General features: G+C 38.4%; 1 protein-coding gene across 8 annotated transcripts in view; it reads left to right on the top strand.

Moving 5' to 3' along the window:
• The window catches only part of nbeab (neurobeachin b), a 200,273-nt gene that overhangs the window by 121,982 nt on the left and 61,778 nt on the right, over positions 1–16,513 (top strand). For all 8 annotated transcript variants that reach the window (XM_040037702.1, XM_040037703.1, XM_040037696.1 and 5 more), the window contains 3 exons: positions 2,465–2,589; positions 11,403–11,549; positions 16,192–16,328. In XM_040037702.1, the coding sequence (XP_039893636.1) occupies positions 2,465–2,589; positions 11,403–11,549; positions 16,192–16,328 (409 nt within the window). The remainder of the gene's footprint in view (positions 1–2,464; positions 2,590–11,402; positions 11,550–16,191; positions 16,329–16,513) is intronic.

The raw sequence follows: 16,513 nt of genomic DNA, 5'->3' as shown, positions 1-16,513 counted from the left end.
AAGGTCTCCAGCCATCCCTTAATGAATGATGTTGGATGGACAATTTGTTACTGAGACAACACACTATCTTTCTATTAATGATTCTGCAGCTGGATTTGTGTTTTATTACTTATATTAAAAATTGATTATCTGAATTTTTTTAAAAATGAAGAGATTGGTGTTGATTGTTAGCTTTTGCAGCATATTAAACAGTAAAAATGTTTGCATACATTATTCAAGTGCAGTTTTAAAATCTGCTATTCAGGCCCATGGATGAGGAAATTGCTGCATTTGGGGGGGAACAAACTCTCATTTCTTACAATGCTTTTAAGACATGGACGTGCTCTTTAGTGTTTCATTGCCATTTCCCTATTGGAGAGCTGCAGCTGGAAGCTCGATGCCATCCAACTGTGTATCCCCATCAGGATTGCAATCCTCCTGAGCAGTTTTTGGACCACCCTCAGAGAGGAGGTTCCTTCAGCACAGCACTTTGGCACAGTCCAAATCCGGTCTAGCACTGACCACATAGTGTAGAATATCACAGTTCCTCCTCAAACAGCAGATTTAAACTGAAACCATCTGCACAGGCCGAAACAGGCGAGGAGACATAAAAAACGCCGGCATCCAACTCATTAATCAGTTGATTGAGGTTTGGTTTGTTGTGTATTTGCTTGCTGTTAAAGACAAATGAAGATATTTTGGCTTGAAGTTGTACTCAAATAAGCAAACAAGCACTTTGTGTAAAATGCAGCAAATTTAGTTAATGCTGTTACAGGGAACTCTTCAAAGAGGCAGATTTATCCCCCACTGGCATCTGCTGTGTATTTGTACTAAGAATTAGGGGACATAATCTTCAACAGTAATCGCCCAGTTGCCTGCAGTGGATTTACATTTTTCACACTGTGTAATCTCGCATTTACAATATCACTTACGTGGGTGTCTCCTTTCCACCCACTGACATCTCTCTTTTCTTCAGTGAGGCTTTGAGGGAGATTGACAGGGGACAAGCTCAAGGCGTTCAGTGTTGCTTTGCATACAGCAGCTCATGATACTTTGCGCATACAACATGTGCGCACACACACACACACACAGACACACACATATACACTCAGTTTTGATTGATACTTAACTGAAACTGAGCTCATGTTGCTGTCAGAGCCCGGCTAAGTCTCCTGAGCCTCTTGATTTCTGACACTGGTAGATATTATATTTATGGAGCAAGAAGGCTGTATTTTGTGATGTGATCCCCTCTAACACTTTAATCTGTTTAGACTCCCTCAGTACTGTAGCAGGGAAGGGGGCAGAAACTATACAATGAAATAGATGGTTGCTTGCCAGGGTCTTACTGTATCCAGCACACACAGGAAAATCTCATCTTGCATTTGAACACTCAATATCCCGTCCAAGGTTTTATTTTGAGATTTGAGCGCCTGTTTCTAGATTTATTCTGTTTCTAGATCTACAGATGCCCTGTATTTGTATAATAAAATGAGGTCAAATGTTGAGGTACTGAAGTGTGCTGCCCTATTCGCACATAGTGTCATTGTTAAAGAGAACAAAACGAAGGAAAAATATGTGTTATTTCTTCACATTTGGTTAAAATTGGAATGGCTGATGTAAGGATTTCTCGTCTGTCAGCTAGGGTTGATGCAATTTTTTTTCCTTCTCCTTGGTAAAGGTAAATTAAAGCAAGACTTGTCTTGCTGTATTCCCCTCTAAAGGAAACATAAAGGCTTTGAAATAGCTCCAGCTAGCGTGCAGTTGGAACAAGCAGCACTTAGAAACCTAATGCTGGTTGTGGTGCTTAATGGTTTGCATTAGCTGCAAGCAATAAAATTATCCCAGGTCCTCACTAATGTTGAAATAATCATTTACAAAGATGGTTACCACATGCTGGAACTGTTTTCTTCTTTCTGTCTTTTTTTTTTTTTTTACCACCCTAATTCGCTGTTATTAATAATGAATAAAAATGCAATTTTCTATTGGGTTGCTCCAGGGCTCTGGGAATCATTTCAATGAATATTTCAGCACATTATTTTAATCATGGCTCCACATACTCAGGGAGGGGGCTTGTTTTATAGGCTCATGCCTCAACCGCCTCAAGACCCCGATCATTAAACTCCACGCTGTCTGCGTTGAGGTTCCTACCTTTGATTTACAAGACTTGTTAAAAAACATTGTAAAAAGGAGGCAAGCTGTGCCATTTATACTTGTAATTTGATGCTGTATTTGTTAATGGGAGTACTGGTGATTTATGCGTGCAGCGGCTGCTGCTGCTCCCTGCTCTTCTGATGCTATAGCATTAGCAGGACTAACATTAGTAGGTCGGTGCATGCAGTATGCAGAGGCCCAGCTTAATATGCCTTCTAACTATGGCCTGGTTTTTCTCCACAAGATGTTTTCCTCTGATAAGAACGTGGCTGGTGTAATCAGTTCATCATTGTTTGCTCTGTCTAAACTGCCTGTCCTTTGGTCTCCTCCATAGTCAGCTGCATGACTTCTGGCGTCTTGACTACTGGGAAGATGACCTGCGGCGAAGGCGGAGATTTGTCAGAAACCCATTTGGCTCCACCCACCTAGATGTCGTATGCAAGGAACTGCAAGAGTATGGTGAGTTTTTATGGGATGTGCATTTAAAAAAAGAAAGTTTTCATAATTAGGGCACTAAAAATTCACATCCAGCATTATCCCATTTCAATGCTTCAATGCTGCCATTAAAACATTTTTGAAAAAGGATTAAAGTTTAGCCTCCACTTGTCCGTATAGTTTAACATGTTGCTTAGCAGAAATTTTTATAGGTAACATTTTTTATGAGTCCTGTGAATTGAACATGACACATCCATTTTATTGCACTTTTTATTATCATTGCAACACATACTCTAGAGCAAATTGGCTCTCCCGCTTTATTATTTTCTTCTTCATGCCTCAAACCTTTCTCATTGACCGAGGCAGCATTGCCCACCACCTTTTGTCGGTTATTTCTTTATATCCTGCCACACTGACTTTTAAAAGCTACTCAGTACTGTTAAAATCCCTTGGCAATACTCTCCTGTCTGTAATTGAATAGCAGCGCAGATGTTTAATGGCACAAGTTTGAATGTATTGAGGCTGAAATTAATAGAGTAAGACCCATTTTAACTTTATGGAAAACAGAAAGCAGGGAACTTTATGTGGTCAGCGTAGCCTTGTTATAATGGTTGCAGACGCATGCATGATCATGACAATGTTCCCTGACCTCATTGTGCCTCAGTTTTGAGCTACTGAACAGACTGGTGGGTTGGGTTCGGGATGTCATCTGGCTACATTCAGCTCTTGCGCTATCATGGCTGCTGTAGTATGTATATCATGGCAACTCTGTACATGAACATGAGCTGGTGTTTCAGTGGATGATGCTCCACCCATATAGAAATAGCATTTCTCAGATTTTTTTTTATAGTGGTCCACTGTTACGTTCTATAAGTACAAACGTGGCTTTTCAGCTTTTCATTGCTTCCATTGTAAGAAGGGCTCAAGTCAATTAATGTTACATTAGTATTTTTTTAATCCACTTAAAAATATCAAAGAGCTTTTAAGAATCTTTGATGAAGAAATTGCATTGTGTTGCATCAACCCTGCCTACCAATAAATAAAGTGGCACTAAATGCTTAACAGATCAGAACATCCGCAATAAACTCTCCTCCCACTCACCTTCCACTCAACACTGACATTTACTGTATTTTGTTATTTATTTATTGTTCTTAAGATAACTTTAACTCAGTTCATATCAAAAAGAAAAAGAAAACAATGGAAAGTTTCCAAGGTATGACCTATATTGTGAAAATCCTCTATAACATACTCTATGAAATTGCTTTAATACTCATACAGATGAAGGGTAAGAATATATCAGTTACAAACCAGACACATTTTTATTTGTCAAACTTCACTGTGCAGGTGCTCAAAGTATGCATTATCTCTGTATTAATCTAGGGTTTTTACCTTTATAATAAGCGCCTTAAGGCAACTGCTGTTGTAATTTGGTGCTATATAAATAATATTGAATTGAATTGATTTAGCTGCTTTACTGACTCAGGTAACACCTGTCATACTGTGAACTTTACTTGCTATTTACGTCATTCGTTCACCAGAATGTTTTGGAGCTTTCAGTTTTCTTTCTGCAATGTGACATTAGGACCTCAATGAGGTTGACGGAAGACTTGTTGAAGTCCTGCTGGCATGCGGTGGTTTTAATGAGCGGAATAATGTATAAACTTGTCAAGTGAAAGGGATCGCCTGCGGTCGGATGGCCCTCTTGCTCTCCATGAGAGGTGAGCTGCACTTTCAGGCTGTTTCCAGCAGTCTTTGATGTGGTTGCGCAGTCGAGGCCATTTTTTTGTTATGAGTTAAAATGAGAAACCTTTTGTTCTTTGTTACAGCTTCAGCAGGGTTTTTTTTTGGCAGTGACAGTTGGCAGTTTAAAAAAATGGATTATGACACATTGTGTTTTTTACAAGAGTATTCACTTTTAATTAGCATAGTATTAAGGATAGGACCTGTTCTTTGTAGATAATCCTGGTGCAAAGGCTGAGAGGTTGGAAATCATTTGTCATATCCAGACTTTGTTTCTGGGGTTTGATGGAGATGCTATACAACTCTTTAGTGGCTTCCAGGCAGCATAGGCACTATAGTAGAAAAAACAAAGAGGCTTGTTTGACTTGGCCCATGAGAGTCATTACTGAAGCTTTAAAATCAGAGACTACTGGAAAACCAGCAGGTTGTCTAAACTGAATAGCCAGTTCCTGGTTTGACAGCAGGATATGACAGTATACACTCAGGCACCATTTGAGTTTGAAGAGGGCAGACTTGCATGATTGTGTTCAGAGTAAATGTCAGTCTTGGGTAAAATGAAAGTGCAATAGAACATTTTTTTAAATCAACATTTCAGCGAGTGGCTTGCATGGTTGTTGGCACCGCATTCTTTTGTGTTTTCTCTTTGATATTAAGAAGATTTTTTATATTTCACAAGTTTTACCAATTATTTTAACTGCTTTTTATCTTTCTTTTTTTTTTTTTTAAACTGATGGTATTTTCAGACTTTAGAGGTTAGTAGCACATGTTAAACGTTGATGTATTTTGCAATAAGGTTTTAGTGAGTTTGGTGTTTATCTCAGAAAAAGAATGTCCTCTGTGGAGTTTTGATATCATTCGAATTTAATACACAACTTTAAATGTAATCTGTATTTGTTTAAATCAAGTTATTGTTAAAACTAGTACAAGTGTAACTTATACAACGTGTGTGCAAGAGTGTGTACAATCACGGACATGTGTGATGGGAGGTTAAACTCTGCCTTAAACTCTACCTCGTTGTCTATTAGCAGCATTGACAGCTTAGCCAGCACATTCTGTCTCTGCCCTCTTCCTGTAATAACCTGCCCTGTTACCGCCAGCCTCCGCCCAGTATCCGAGTATATTGTTAGGTGATTGGAATTGGGCAAGCATGAAATGGAAGTCACGTTAATATTGATCCAAATGTTTAACGGGGTGTTTTACCTCCGAGTGTCCTTGCTGTCTCATTTCAGGTGAGCACCTTCTCTCAGAGCTGATTGCCCCAGGCAGAGATCTTTATAGCTCTGTACTTCTGCGGAGGCAGAGTCATGATGTGATATTAACCTTCTCCAGCTCGCTCCAGCTTTATAATCACAGATATTAAATGAAGATAAATGAGCTGGCTAACATGTAAATCCAAAATAACGGCATTTGAATGCAGCTTTTCAGCAAGTATATGGAGGTGTGGGGATTATTAGACCTTGTTTTAAGTGTTTTGATGAAGAGAAGAGATTGTTTGTAACCTCTGATTATTCCAGGATATTGGATAAAGATTACCCCAAGTGGAAGCGTCTGCACTGTATAAACTCCCGTACATCAAAGTTGTTATGTTTACATTTACACACTTAAAACACATACAGATGGCCCGCATTGCAGGAAGTATGAAGTTGTCATTCCCCCCTCCTCCCTCATTTCATCTTTCAGTGCAAAGTAAATAAAAGTATAGAGACAAGAGGCAGAATTGCATCGCCCTTCACAGTAATGCAATCCCATGAACAGGACTCTTGTGGAATGTGGAGCCTGTGGAGACCAAGCGTAGGAGGACAGGATTTGAATCTGGGAAACGGAAGAGATATATTTAAACTGTCCTATAGAGTTCATATTCTATAGATGTTGGAATGAGTGTGCAGAACTTGTGTGAATGATAGTGCAGTCTGGTGATAGTGTTGTAAATAATCTATGTATGTATAAAACAGCAACGCTCCTGAAGAAGCTCTAGAGTTTAAGTTGGGGTCTATCTTCAGATACAAGTTTTGTTTTTTCTTCCAAATATATGGAGTTTTATTTACAGCATAATAAGTGAATTACAAGCTGTAACAAATTGTTGAAGATTTTCCCTGTGGCTCATACTGCTATTTATGTGTCTAGATTACTTTGGTGTGAATTTTCCTGTTTTGGCACTATGTCTTCCTGCAGTTAAATATAATGGAACCAGGTGGCATTTACATATAAAAAGTGTCACTTTCCAGAAATCACGATCCACAATTTAATGCTTCCACAGACCTTGTTCTGAGTACGAACTGATTTCTCACTGGTGTACATTTATCAGCCAAAACAAGAATGCAGCTAGCTAAGATTGCAGAGTAGAGTGTCATTAATGTTTACTTGCATAAGGAGGAAACTCTAATCATGGATAGATGGATGCTTCCTCAGAAAGGAAGAGCGATACAGTTGACAATCATAATTGAACAGAACCGCTCACAACAAAGCTAATAATGAAATACATTTTTGAACCGTGTTCTTCGGAAAGTGCCATTTACTTTATTAAGCTGACATCGTCTCCATTAGTGGGCGACTCTTAACAAAAAAATGGATAAACAGGACTACAGGCTGGAGGACAAACAAGGAGAATTGATTTTGGGATGAACATATGAGAGAAGGATGTTGTGGATTTCTTTTTGAGGAATGGCGAAAAGTGTAAGAGGGAGGGTCTATATTATATATGAGACTTGCAAAAAGCCATGCTTGCACTACACTACTGAGATAAAAATAAAATTCCAGTGCCACAACGCTCAACCTGTATCAATACAGTATATCAAGAATGGACCCTGGCAGTGTTGCTATAGTTGATTAAATGCTCCTTTGAAGGCTTTTCAAAGCTCATCTTTTCCACATTGTGTAATAAAACTGCTCAACCCTAAAATATTTTCAAAATGGGAGCCTTTATCTAAGCTTGCAAAGTTTATTTGAACTGAACAACTGAATAACTTTTTAAATTCTTTAGCATATTTTAAACTCTATATAACAAATCTGTCTGACCAGGGCAAAAATTAAAGATGAAGTTAGACTCAGTGTTTTAAGGAAAGTTGTGCCACATTGGGCATTGCATATCCAAGAGGGTGAACTCCGGACTTTGTGCGTTCAGAGACGGCCTCTGTTAGTGACAGCCGGCAGGTCTTCATCAGCCTCCACTGAGGTCATGAAAGCTCTGCATTGCACTTTACTGAGTGTAATTAGTGCACTCTGAGGCAGTTTCAACTCGGTGATTGAACAAAACGACCCAGGAGACCAGTGATCGGTAGCTCCTCGTGGAACTGTTTCTAAAGAGCTTAAAAGCAAACTGCTGTGACACTCAGGAGTCAATGACAGTAGCTTTTCACAGATTGCTGTGTATGTTATTCTATGTTATGTTAATGCTGTTGATCAGGATATGAGCCAGCAGCTCGGGCTTGTGAGAGGCAGTCAGAGCTTTCTACCACATAGCTTTTTTTTTTTCTTCTTTCTTTTGCATGCTTATTTATTTTATTATTGTTGTCATTATTATTTTGTAGTTTTCAGAATTAGGCTAAATAAATAAATACAATAAAAATATAATAACTGCTTGGTTAAGTTTACGTAAAGATTTTCCTGGGACTGAAATGCAAACTTTGACATTAACCGTGTCTTAGAGAAGTTTTCTCACAGAAAACCTTTAGGCCAAAAAAATAAATGAATCCGTGTATAATTTGGGGAAGTCATAAAACCAAAATAAGTACAACGGTCCAAGAAGTTGGTTCAGACATCTGCTTTTTATTGTTATTTATTCTAAATTTACTGAGGAGGAACAGTGTCCCAGCACATTGCCGAAAAGAAAATTAAGCAGTATCTCAAAGTAGACATTTGCAGCAATTAAAAACTGTATTCATCCAAGTCTTTTCATTGTGGTGTTAAGACATACAAAAACTACACAACTCTCCAGATTTCATTATTGCCAAGGCAGGCAGGAAACAAAATACAAAAAGAACATCTATTACTTTTTCTCCAATCCTAAACTCCGAATTGTTGCATTCAAGCCTACTAAAGCCAACCCCACAAAAACATAGCAAACTCTTTTCTTGCTGTTTTTAATGTTTGAATGGTGCATTGAGTTTGATGTTATATCAACAAGTCGGCGCTTTAGAAACATGGCAACCCACCAAAAAAGAGAGAGATCTTACCTCAAAGTCCACTTTTGCACGGTTGAAACATATCATAGCAAAACATTACAGTGTGATGGAGTAGAGGACATTCATATGCATCCATCCATGAGAGTTTATCCGCAACCAGGAAGTTAACCTTGGAGAAAACAGTGACTGCATATCAAAGTAAACTGGAAACTACAAAAGAAAAACTTGAATGAAAACACGAGCACATATATTAATCAACCAAAGTGGATCATAAATTTATTGGTGCTAAATGGGTATCACAGAGTCAAAAAAATATTCAACTAAACTATGTAAATGACGGACTTTACCACCTGACTGGTGAGGGTGTAAGTAGAGCTCTGTCAGTGGATGTTGCATTTTTTATTGTTGCGCTACATCAGAAACATAATAATATCAATTTTACCTGCAAATGCAAAATAAGATAATTCATAAGGCACATTTCACTCCATCTATTTTTTTTATTGCTAAAGCATAGAGCTGAAAAGACTATGACATGTCCTTCAGTAGGCGACGCACATCTTCATCAGCCAGCCCTCGTCTCCATTCATTTTTATTTTGTGTCAATCACATGAGTCATATCAGGTCCTTGAAGGAACATTCCTCTTGTTTTGCTACGTTCGCCCAGGGTGAACTCATGAAAAGCTTTCTAATGAGCCTGTCTCAACATGACTGCACAGCAAGTCCAGTAATGGTGACAAATTGTTGACTCTTCTCACAGCAGCACTTTTAATATGAGAGTCCATCCAGGGCCATGACTCTAGAGAACATTGCTTTTCATGTCAGCACATTTTCTCCTACATGTCATACCACTCCATTTCTTATTTATAACCTTATTCATTTTCTTTTCTCTGAGAACTAAATTGCATTTTGGGCAAAGCTGGGTTCAGTCCTCTCCTCCTGCATTGTTGCCTGCCCTAAAAAAAGGAGATGTTGGTCGTTTGCATGTAGAAATCAGCATGGTTTATTTGGTCTACTCAACCCTGTCCAGACTTGCCAATCAGAACATCGGCCTGTCTGTCGAGGTTTCTCTCATTTACTCGGAGTATAATGATGGTTTACAGAATTACAGTTTTAAATTTCACTCTTTCTGCTTTGATTTCTGACCGCTGGCTGGCTTTTGGCTTTAACATTGCGCAGAATTCATTTCCGAAATGCTCAGGCTGCTTCCTTTCGTCTGATGAAAGCACTCCAGATATGAGACAGAGCAGGAAGCAGACTTTTTTCTTGGTAGCAGTGTTGACAACAGTCAAATGTGACCTCTTCAAGACAAGGTACATGTTCCTCAGGGGAGGGAGAGGCGAATTAAGAACTGTGCTGAAAGGAAACATGTCAGGCTGGTGTCAGCCACCTCCCGTTTCTTGATATGTGTTCTTCCTTTCGCAAGCGCAAATTTCTCCTCTGGTTATTTCCCACATTGGACGTCAGAAAGACAAATTCACATGAACGCTTTGAGCGGCTGTGTGGCAGGCACATGTTGGAGATGGGCTGATTTAAGCTGATAAATGTGTTGTTGGAGCTCTTTGTTTTTTTTTTCAAGGATGTATGAACACATGCTTCACTATAGCCATATGATGAAGTCTTGGTCTAAGCAGCCTTCTAATTGTGCTGTCTGCACAGTCTCCTTCTTGTCAAGTATCTGCAAGAGGCAAATGATATCTCTAATCTGCTATGAGTTTAAGACGTATGCCTGACTCAGCTGTTGGTCTTTTAAGATGCAGGTAGCGTTTTGTTGTTGACCTTGTCTAAAAATAAAAGCTGAAACACCTCTGATGTTCAACCACTCGAAAAAGCAGTCAGTGTGCAAATGTGTACTCTGACATTCTTTTATATGGAATGGCAAGTACATTAGTGTGCATCTGTAATAGGTTCATCCCACGTATCACTATTCATTTCACACTGAGATTCTCCATGCTTTATTTTTCTCAGTTTTTATACTTTACCATATGTTTGAATTTTAGTTTATAGATAGGAATAAAAAGTTTTTTTTTCCACCAAATATTATCCAAAAACATTTATATTTTCTCAACTGTTACCGTGTGTGTGTGTGTGTGTGTGTGTGTGTGTGTGTGTGTGTGTGTGTGTGTAAGATTGCCGTCTGTATTATGGATGCAGGAGTTACAAATGTCATTTGGTGGGTGTGTGGTTTAACTTTTTTTTTTCAACTTGATTTTTGCTGCTGTTGCAATAGTGTTGTTTTCTTGTTCGATATTTATTATCCCCTTTAATAACACACACTTATTTTCTTTTATTTAAATTCCTCACTGACTTTTCAAGCAAGTGATTGCTCAGTTGTAGGGTACAACTGCTAAACATTTTGATTGGATTTTACAGTTTTGCTGAGGAAAAATGTAGCACTGAAAGCCTCTGTGGTAAATAGCAGAAATAGAAATAGACTGGTGGTGGATAAGTGGCTGAGAAAACTAATGGATAGGGGCTAGCAAGTAGCATCCTTCCAACAAAGGTATTTGTGTAGATTATGCTAAACTTCTGAAAGCATTATGTACACTTTATTACGTTATGCTTCAAAATATTTGCATAGAAACTATAGAGGACAATGTGTATTATGTTAAACATATATATGAAATGAGTTCCCATGTTTTGAGCTTGGATAGCCCAATTAGGTTATAAGCCTTCCAATGCAACATAGTGCCTTATGAACTCAAATCAATATTAGATAGCAATGTTTCTGTGTGCTTTTCATGTTTATTTGTTTTTCTACTGAGTTTTTTGAAATAAAAAAGAAAAAGATCAAAGAAAAAAAATTAAAAACTATAGGGACACACTTCTGCCCCACCTGCTTTTAAATAATTATATAAAAAAAAAAATCATTAACCGAGTATCTCAATCTCATATAAGCACAGTTACAAATCCTGCTATTAGCTTCAAAGAGCAGTAGACGACATTTAGTGCTCTCTCTTCCCGTACTTGCTTTTACAGCCTCTGAGAAGGACGAAGTGGTCAAGTCTAAGACGGTGTTCCGCAGCCCAACTGTCACCACTCAGAACTCTGAGACCGAACTAATACTGGATGGAGACGACGATGCTGTCAGCCTGCTGCAGGAGAAGGAGATGGACAACCTGGGTGGTAAGTATAAATCACCACTGCTGCTTGTTCCCATCCTAATAGCTGGCATAATCGGTGAAGTCATTGGATGCATGTGTTATAGCATTTAAAGTGCACTAAAATGAAATTGCAGTGGTAAAAGTATATCTGAAAGTAAAAACCTTGAAATATTTGGTAAGAGCATGATGCACAGTAATTGTTTGGTACTTTTAGTATAACGTGATATATTGGATGTCGGATAATACACCTATTCTCATGCAATGATTTGACGGTATTAACCATAAAAAATAATCCTAATACCACACACATACTTGACAGCTACTGTATATTATAACATAATAAGTCACACTTTTAATAGATACAATCTATTGAATGGAAAACGTTTAAAATAGAATAGATTTTTATATTTGGGTGTTAAAGAAGCTTAATTATTCTTAATTCTGCTGCATTATTTAATTCTGAAGAGCCAAAGAATAGAAATCGTACTGATTAAAACATCTTAGATTTGTGTTACCTGTATGATTATTGTCTGATTTCACAGTCAGTATCCTAATACAGCTTTAATACTTTGTCTAGCACAATTCAGTTAGTGGTGTAGCATACTGTAAAGGTGGTGGTTGGCCAAAACGTCTGTAATTTGACCAGAGTAATACATGTCTGGAGAAAATTGTGTTGCCTTTGAACCTCGGCATAGCTTTAAAAGGCAAGTTAGACAGAGTTCGCTTCAGCTTTGAGTGCAGCTCAAGAATGCTGGACTGCATTCTTGTCGATAAAGCCAGATCTTCACTTAACACCTCATGCAAACAACTGGTGATTGATGTTTTTTGTGTGTGCGCGATGCCTAAAGTTATTTATTTTATTAGAATATAAAGGAATACTTAACCCTAGCAGTCATTCTACATTCAGAAAAAACAAAAACAAAAAATGTTTCTATTGTCTGGTGAACAAGAACAAAAAGCAGCAAAAAAAAAAAAAAGTAGATGCAGTTTTTCTACAAGTGGTGAAAGCCCATCACTCTTTGTTAGCAGTTGCTGTTGTCATGGGATGCTGTTTTAATTTCAGAATATATAAATAAACGCACACTGCATCAATGCTGTATATACATAACATTCTTAGCTCTTGGCCGACATGCCTTTTCAGTCATGATGTAAATTTTGTTTAAATGTTATGTGCTGTCATTTGTTTTTCCCTGATAGAGCATTCATGGAGGTTGGCTTGTCTTCAAAACTAACAAAACTGAACAGGATAATTAGAAGATGTTACCAGGTTCTGTTGGTTTAACTGCAGTTTCAGTGGTATGATTGCACAATCTTAGTACTTGAGCAGCTGTTAGGTTGCCAAACTGTTATTTCCAAATCCTGTAAAACCAGAGCTGCAACAAACTTGCATGACAGTAACAGATATAAATGCATGAATCGAATCTATTCATTCCAGGAACAAACTGTCATTTTAAAAAAAAATGTAGTGAAAGGGAATAGTCTAAAAACTATTGCCAGACACTTAAATAAACATCTCTCTTTCACAGTGGTGCATTACAGAGTTATTGTGGCTTAGCATATGGATCTCAGTCTGAACCAGGGCACTGCTGAGCAGTGAAATCCCCTCTAAGATCCCACAGATGAATCTCAGAGGAGGACACTAACTCCTCCTTTTTGTCCCAGGGCCAGCAGGCAGTCAAACACTCATGTCTGTCAGATGAACCCTGCACTGGTCTGCTTAAACTGCAACGCGAGTGCTAGGATACAAACCAAGTGTTTTATCCTCAGAGAATTAATAATGATACTGTACAAAACAGAAATCCTGAGGTTGAATATTTGAGATACATTTATGAAGTGTGAGCTGAAATTAGGAACCAAAATGTGAAGGTTGACAATGATTTTGATAAGTAAATTCTGGCTTAACTATGTATATAACTATTTGTGATAAATGGAAGTTGAATGAATTTCTTTTCCTTTTTTTTTTTTCTTTTTTTTACCAGTAGGGCAGCTCCCCTGCACTGTAACATTTGGGTAATGTTTTTACCAGGATGCTCTGTCTGTGTTTGTCCTGTATCTAATCTCAGGCATGAACAGCCTTAAAGACAGATCTGAGACTAGATCCTTGTCAACAACAGCGCTCCTCCTGCCAGCCACTGGGTCAGTGCCTGCAACTGCTGCCAAAGGGGCGGCGCCTGCACTCATGGGCTCCGGCAGTTGTGGTTACTGAACCTATGATTAGTTTTGCTCCCCCCACAAACGGTGGAAATGCTGTCTATGCCTGGGCTGGCATTAAATGAACCTTTTTGTATGCACATATTGTTACCAAAATCGGTGAAAATAGAAGTGTGTGTGTGTGAGAACAAAGAACGGAGAAGTCAGAGCCTCCTCGCAGACTGTCTCTCGTATCAAAGAGGAGACTGTAAATATGACTGCTCAGCTGGCATCTCGGAACCATGTTAATATACCCCAAAGTGTGGTTTAGGCACCGCAACCATTTTGTTCTCCCTAATTTAGGCTTTCTGAATCCATTTTAGGTCTCCATTCATAGCGTTGATCCCTTGAGATGTAACATCTTCATAAAGAAAAAAGCAACAATGTTTATGAACGTAAATCTCAAAGGATGGGAGAGGAAGAGAAAAAGTTTATTTTTGTTCCCAAATTTGTTTTGTCATTTCAAACATCTGTAAGTACTTTCGTAGTTTAAAAAATTCACGTCTTTGTATGTAAATATATATGTATCTGCTATAAGTGGACGTGTAAGTAAATGATACTCCTCTGGTATGCTTGTAACCCATGCCCCTTTCTCTTTCTGTCATAATATAAAATCTAAACGCACTAATCAAACACTGCAGTCCACTAGATGGATTGTGGGTAATAATATACCCATCTTCTCAGCAGTTCCCCCAAACTCCCACCACAATGAAATGAGACTTTTCATCACTTCATTAAATTGGCCTGTCATTTAAGAAATATTTGCATTTTATTTAAGACAAAGGCCCATCAGCCTGGTAATTTAAGCTTTACTCTATATAGACCACTCATGCTGTGCAACTCGTCCTGTGTAACTTGCCCCTAATTTCATTATTCTCATGTAAACATTTTAATGCCATATAGCCTAATTATGGAAGGATCCCTGAGGGGATTACTGCCTAATCCTCTTCCTGCCTATGAGCAATGGATGCTGTGAGCATTTCTCTGTGCCTAGTCCTTCAGGGCAAATCTACAATGCTTTAGTCCTAGAGGTGTTACTTTTAGTAAGAGGTGGAACGCTTTATAATTTAAGGGCTGGTGTGAACAAAAGGGCAGTCAACTTTTATTGTCGCTCAACGCTTTTATGACAAAAAGAATCGATTGTATTTCAAATATTATTTTAATGTAAAAACAAATTCACATACTTTCACTCTTATTGGTACTCCCCCTCCCTTTTTAATCTCTCTCGCTGTCTCTCTCTCTCTCTCTCTCTCTCTCTCTCTCTCGCTCTCTTTTTAAACAAATACGCCAGACCTTATCAGACATGCAGAAAAACAGGCTTGAGGTTACTGGTTACTTATATGAAGCTTGTAAGCAACGTGTAGCCTCTGCGCTGATAGCATCAGCAGATAGGATCACCGTTAATGGATCCGAGCAACGCTGAGGAAAGAAAAAAAAAAATCAGGGAGGGCGGTTTAACTGTGCAGCCTGCAAGAGCGATGAAGGGGCGCTCTGGGAGTTGAGACCGAAATCCACTTGTATTCCTGTAACACTAGCGGCCATAATTGGCCGAGGAGCGCAGATTAAGATTGATGAGACATTAAAGTGGCTCTTTGGAGTTTAAGGAATCGATAAATATCCTGATTTCGAGAGGTTTCGTTTGAGAGCAGACAAATCACTGTAACGGTACTCCACAGCGACACTGATCTGAGAACATGGAGGAGAAGGAGGGAGGAGACTGAAATAAAGATGTGATCACTATCAGCTGACCAGGGCCACAAGCCCACCTTAACACTCTCGACGACTTTTTGGAATTGAAAACGAGGTTTACTAGAGTATTTTTTTTATTATTATTTTCATTTATTTCTGTTTTTTATTGTCATTTTTATATTTAATTTTCCGAATTCGTCGCTTGGCTTGTCCCTGTCAAAACAGTCTTGAATAACAATAGTGTAAAATCACATTTTAATCTCATGTATAATAAGAGCGTTTTTCTTTTCTTTTTTGGATTGCCTTTATGGAAACCATTCAGACTGCAAAAGCATTTTTTGTTCTCCTTAATAGTGTATATAAATATTGAAATTTATTGTAATAATTTTTAATTACATCCCTATAACTCCTCTGAATACGCTGTATTTTCGCATGTACGGATGCACAGTATCAGAAACAGGCCTTTAAAAACCCTACAATTGCCGTAATGTATACGTTATATTGATGAATTAAACTTTTCAATAAAAAAAATGCAATACTTGAAAAAAGATTCAAATACATTCATAATTATAACTACAGATTGTGGTAGTACATCTGGGATTTGTGGATAATCGGCCGCGAGATGATGGCACCCCCTGTAATCGCATTGGGAAGTTTAGCGGAATTACACATATCTCGCTTTATTTAATATAATAATTGTTTTTTAAAAAAAAGAGTAATAATCTTTTTTTTGTTTTTTGCGCGTTACTTATTGAGCATGTGGCCATCCCCTCTGCACTCTACAGGCCCAGTGGTCCTGAGCAGCCCGGCCCAGCTTGTTGCCCCTGTCCTGGTGGCTCGGGGGACTCTGTCCATCACCACCACTGAAATCTACTTTGAGGTGGACGAGGATGACCCTGCCTTCAAAAGGGTCGACTCAAAGGTAAGTAACCTGCAAGCAAGTGTACAGCTCAAGTTTAAAGCGGCCAGTTGGTTTCAGACGTGCTTCTCGGTGTTTTTTGCCCTTCCGTTGCAATCGTCTTACAGGTGTTAAGCATTTACGTTTTATTTATTTATAAAATCAAAACGCGAGATTTCACGTTTTCTTGAAAAATAAAGTCCTCCGCT

Source organism: Simochromis diagramma, unplaced genomic scaffold (genome assembly GCF_900408965.1).
Source record: "Simochromis diagramma unplaced genomic scaffold, fSimDia1.1 OVJJ01000463.1, whole genome shotgun sequence".
NCBI classification, from domain to species: Eukaryota; Metazoa; Chordata; class Actinopteri; order Cichliformes; family Cichlidae; genus Simochromis; species Simochromis diagramma.
Note: the sequence above shows the minus strand (reverse complement) of the source record. Positions and strands in the feature narration are given on the sequence as shown.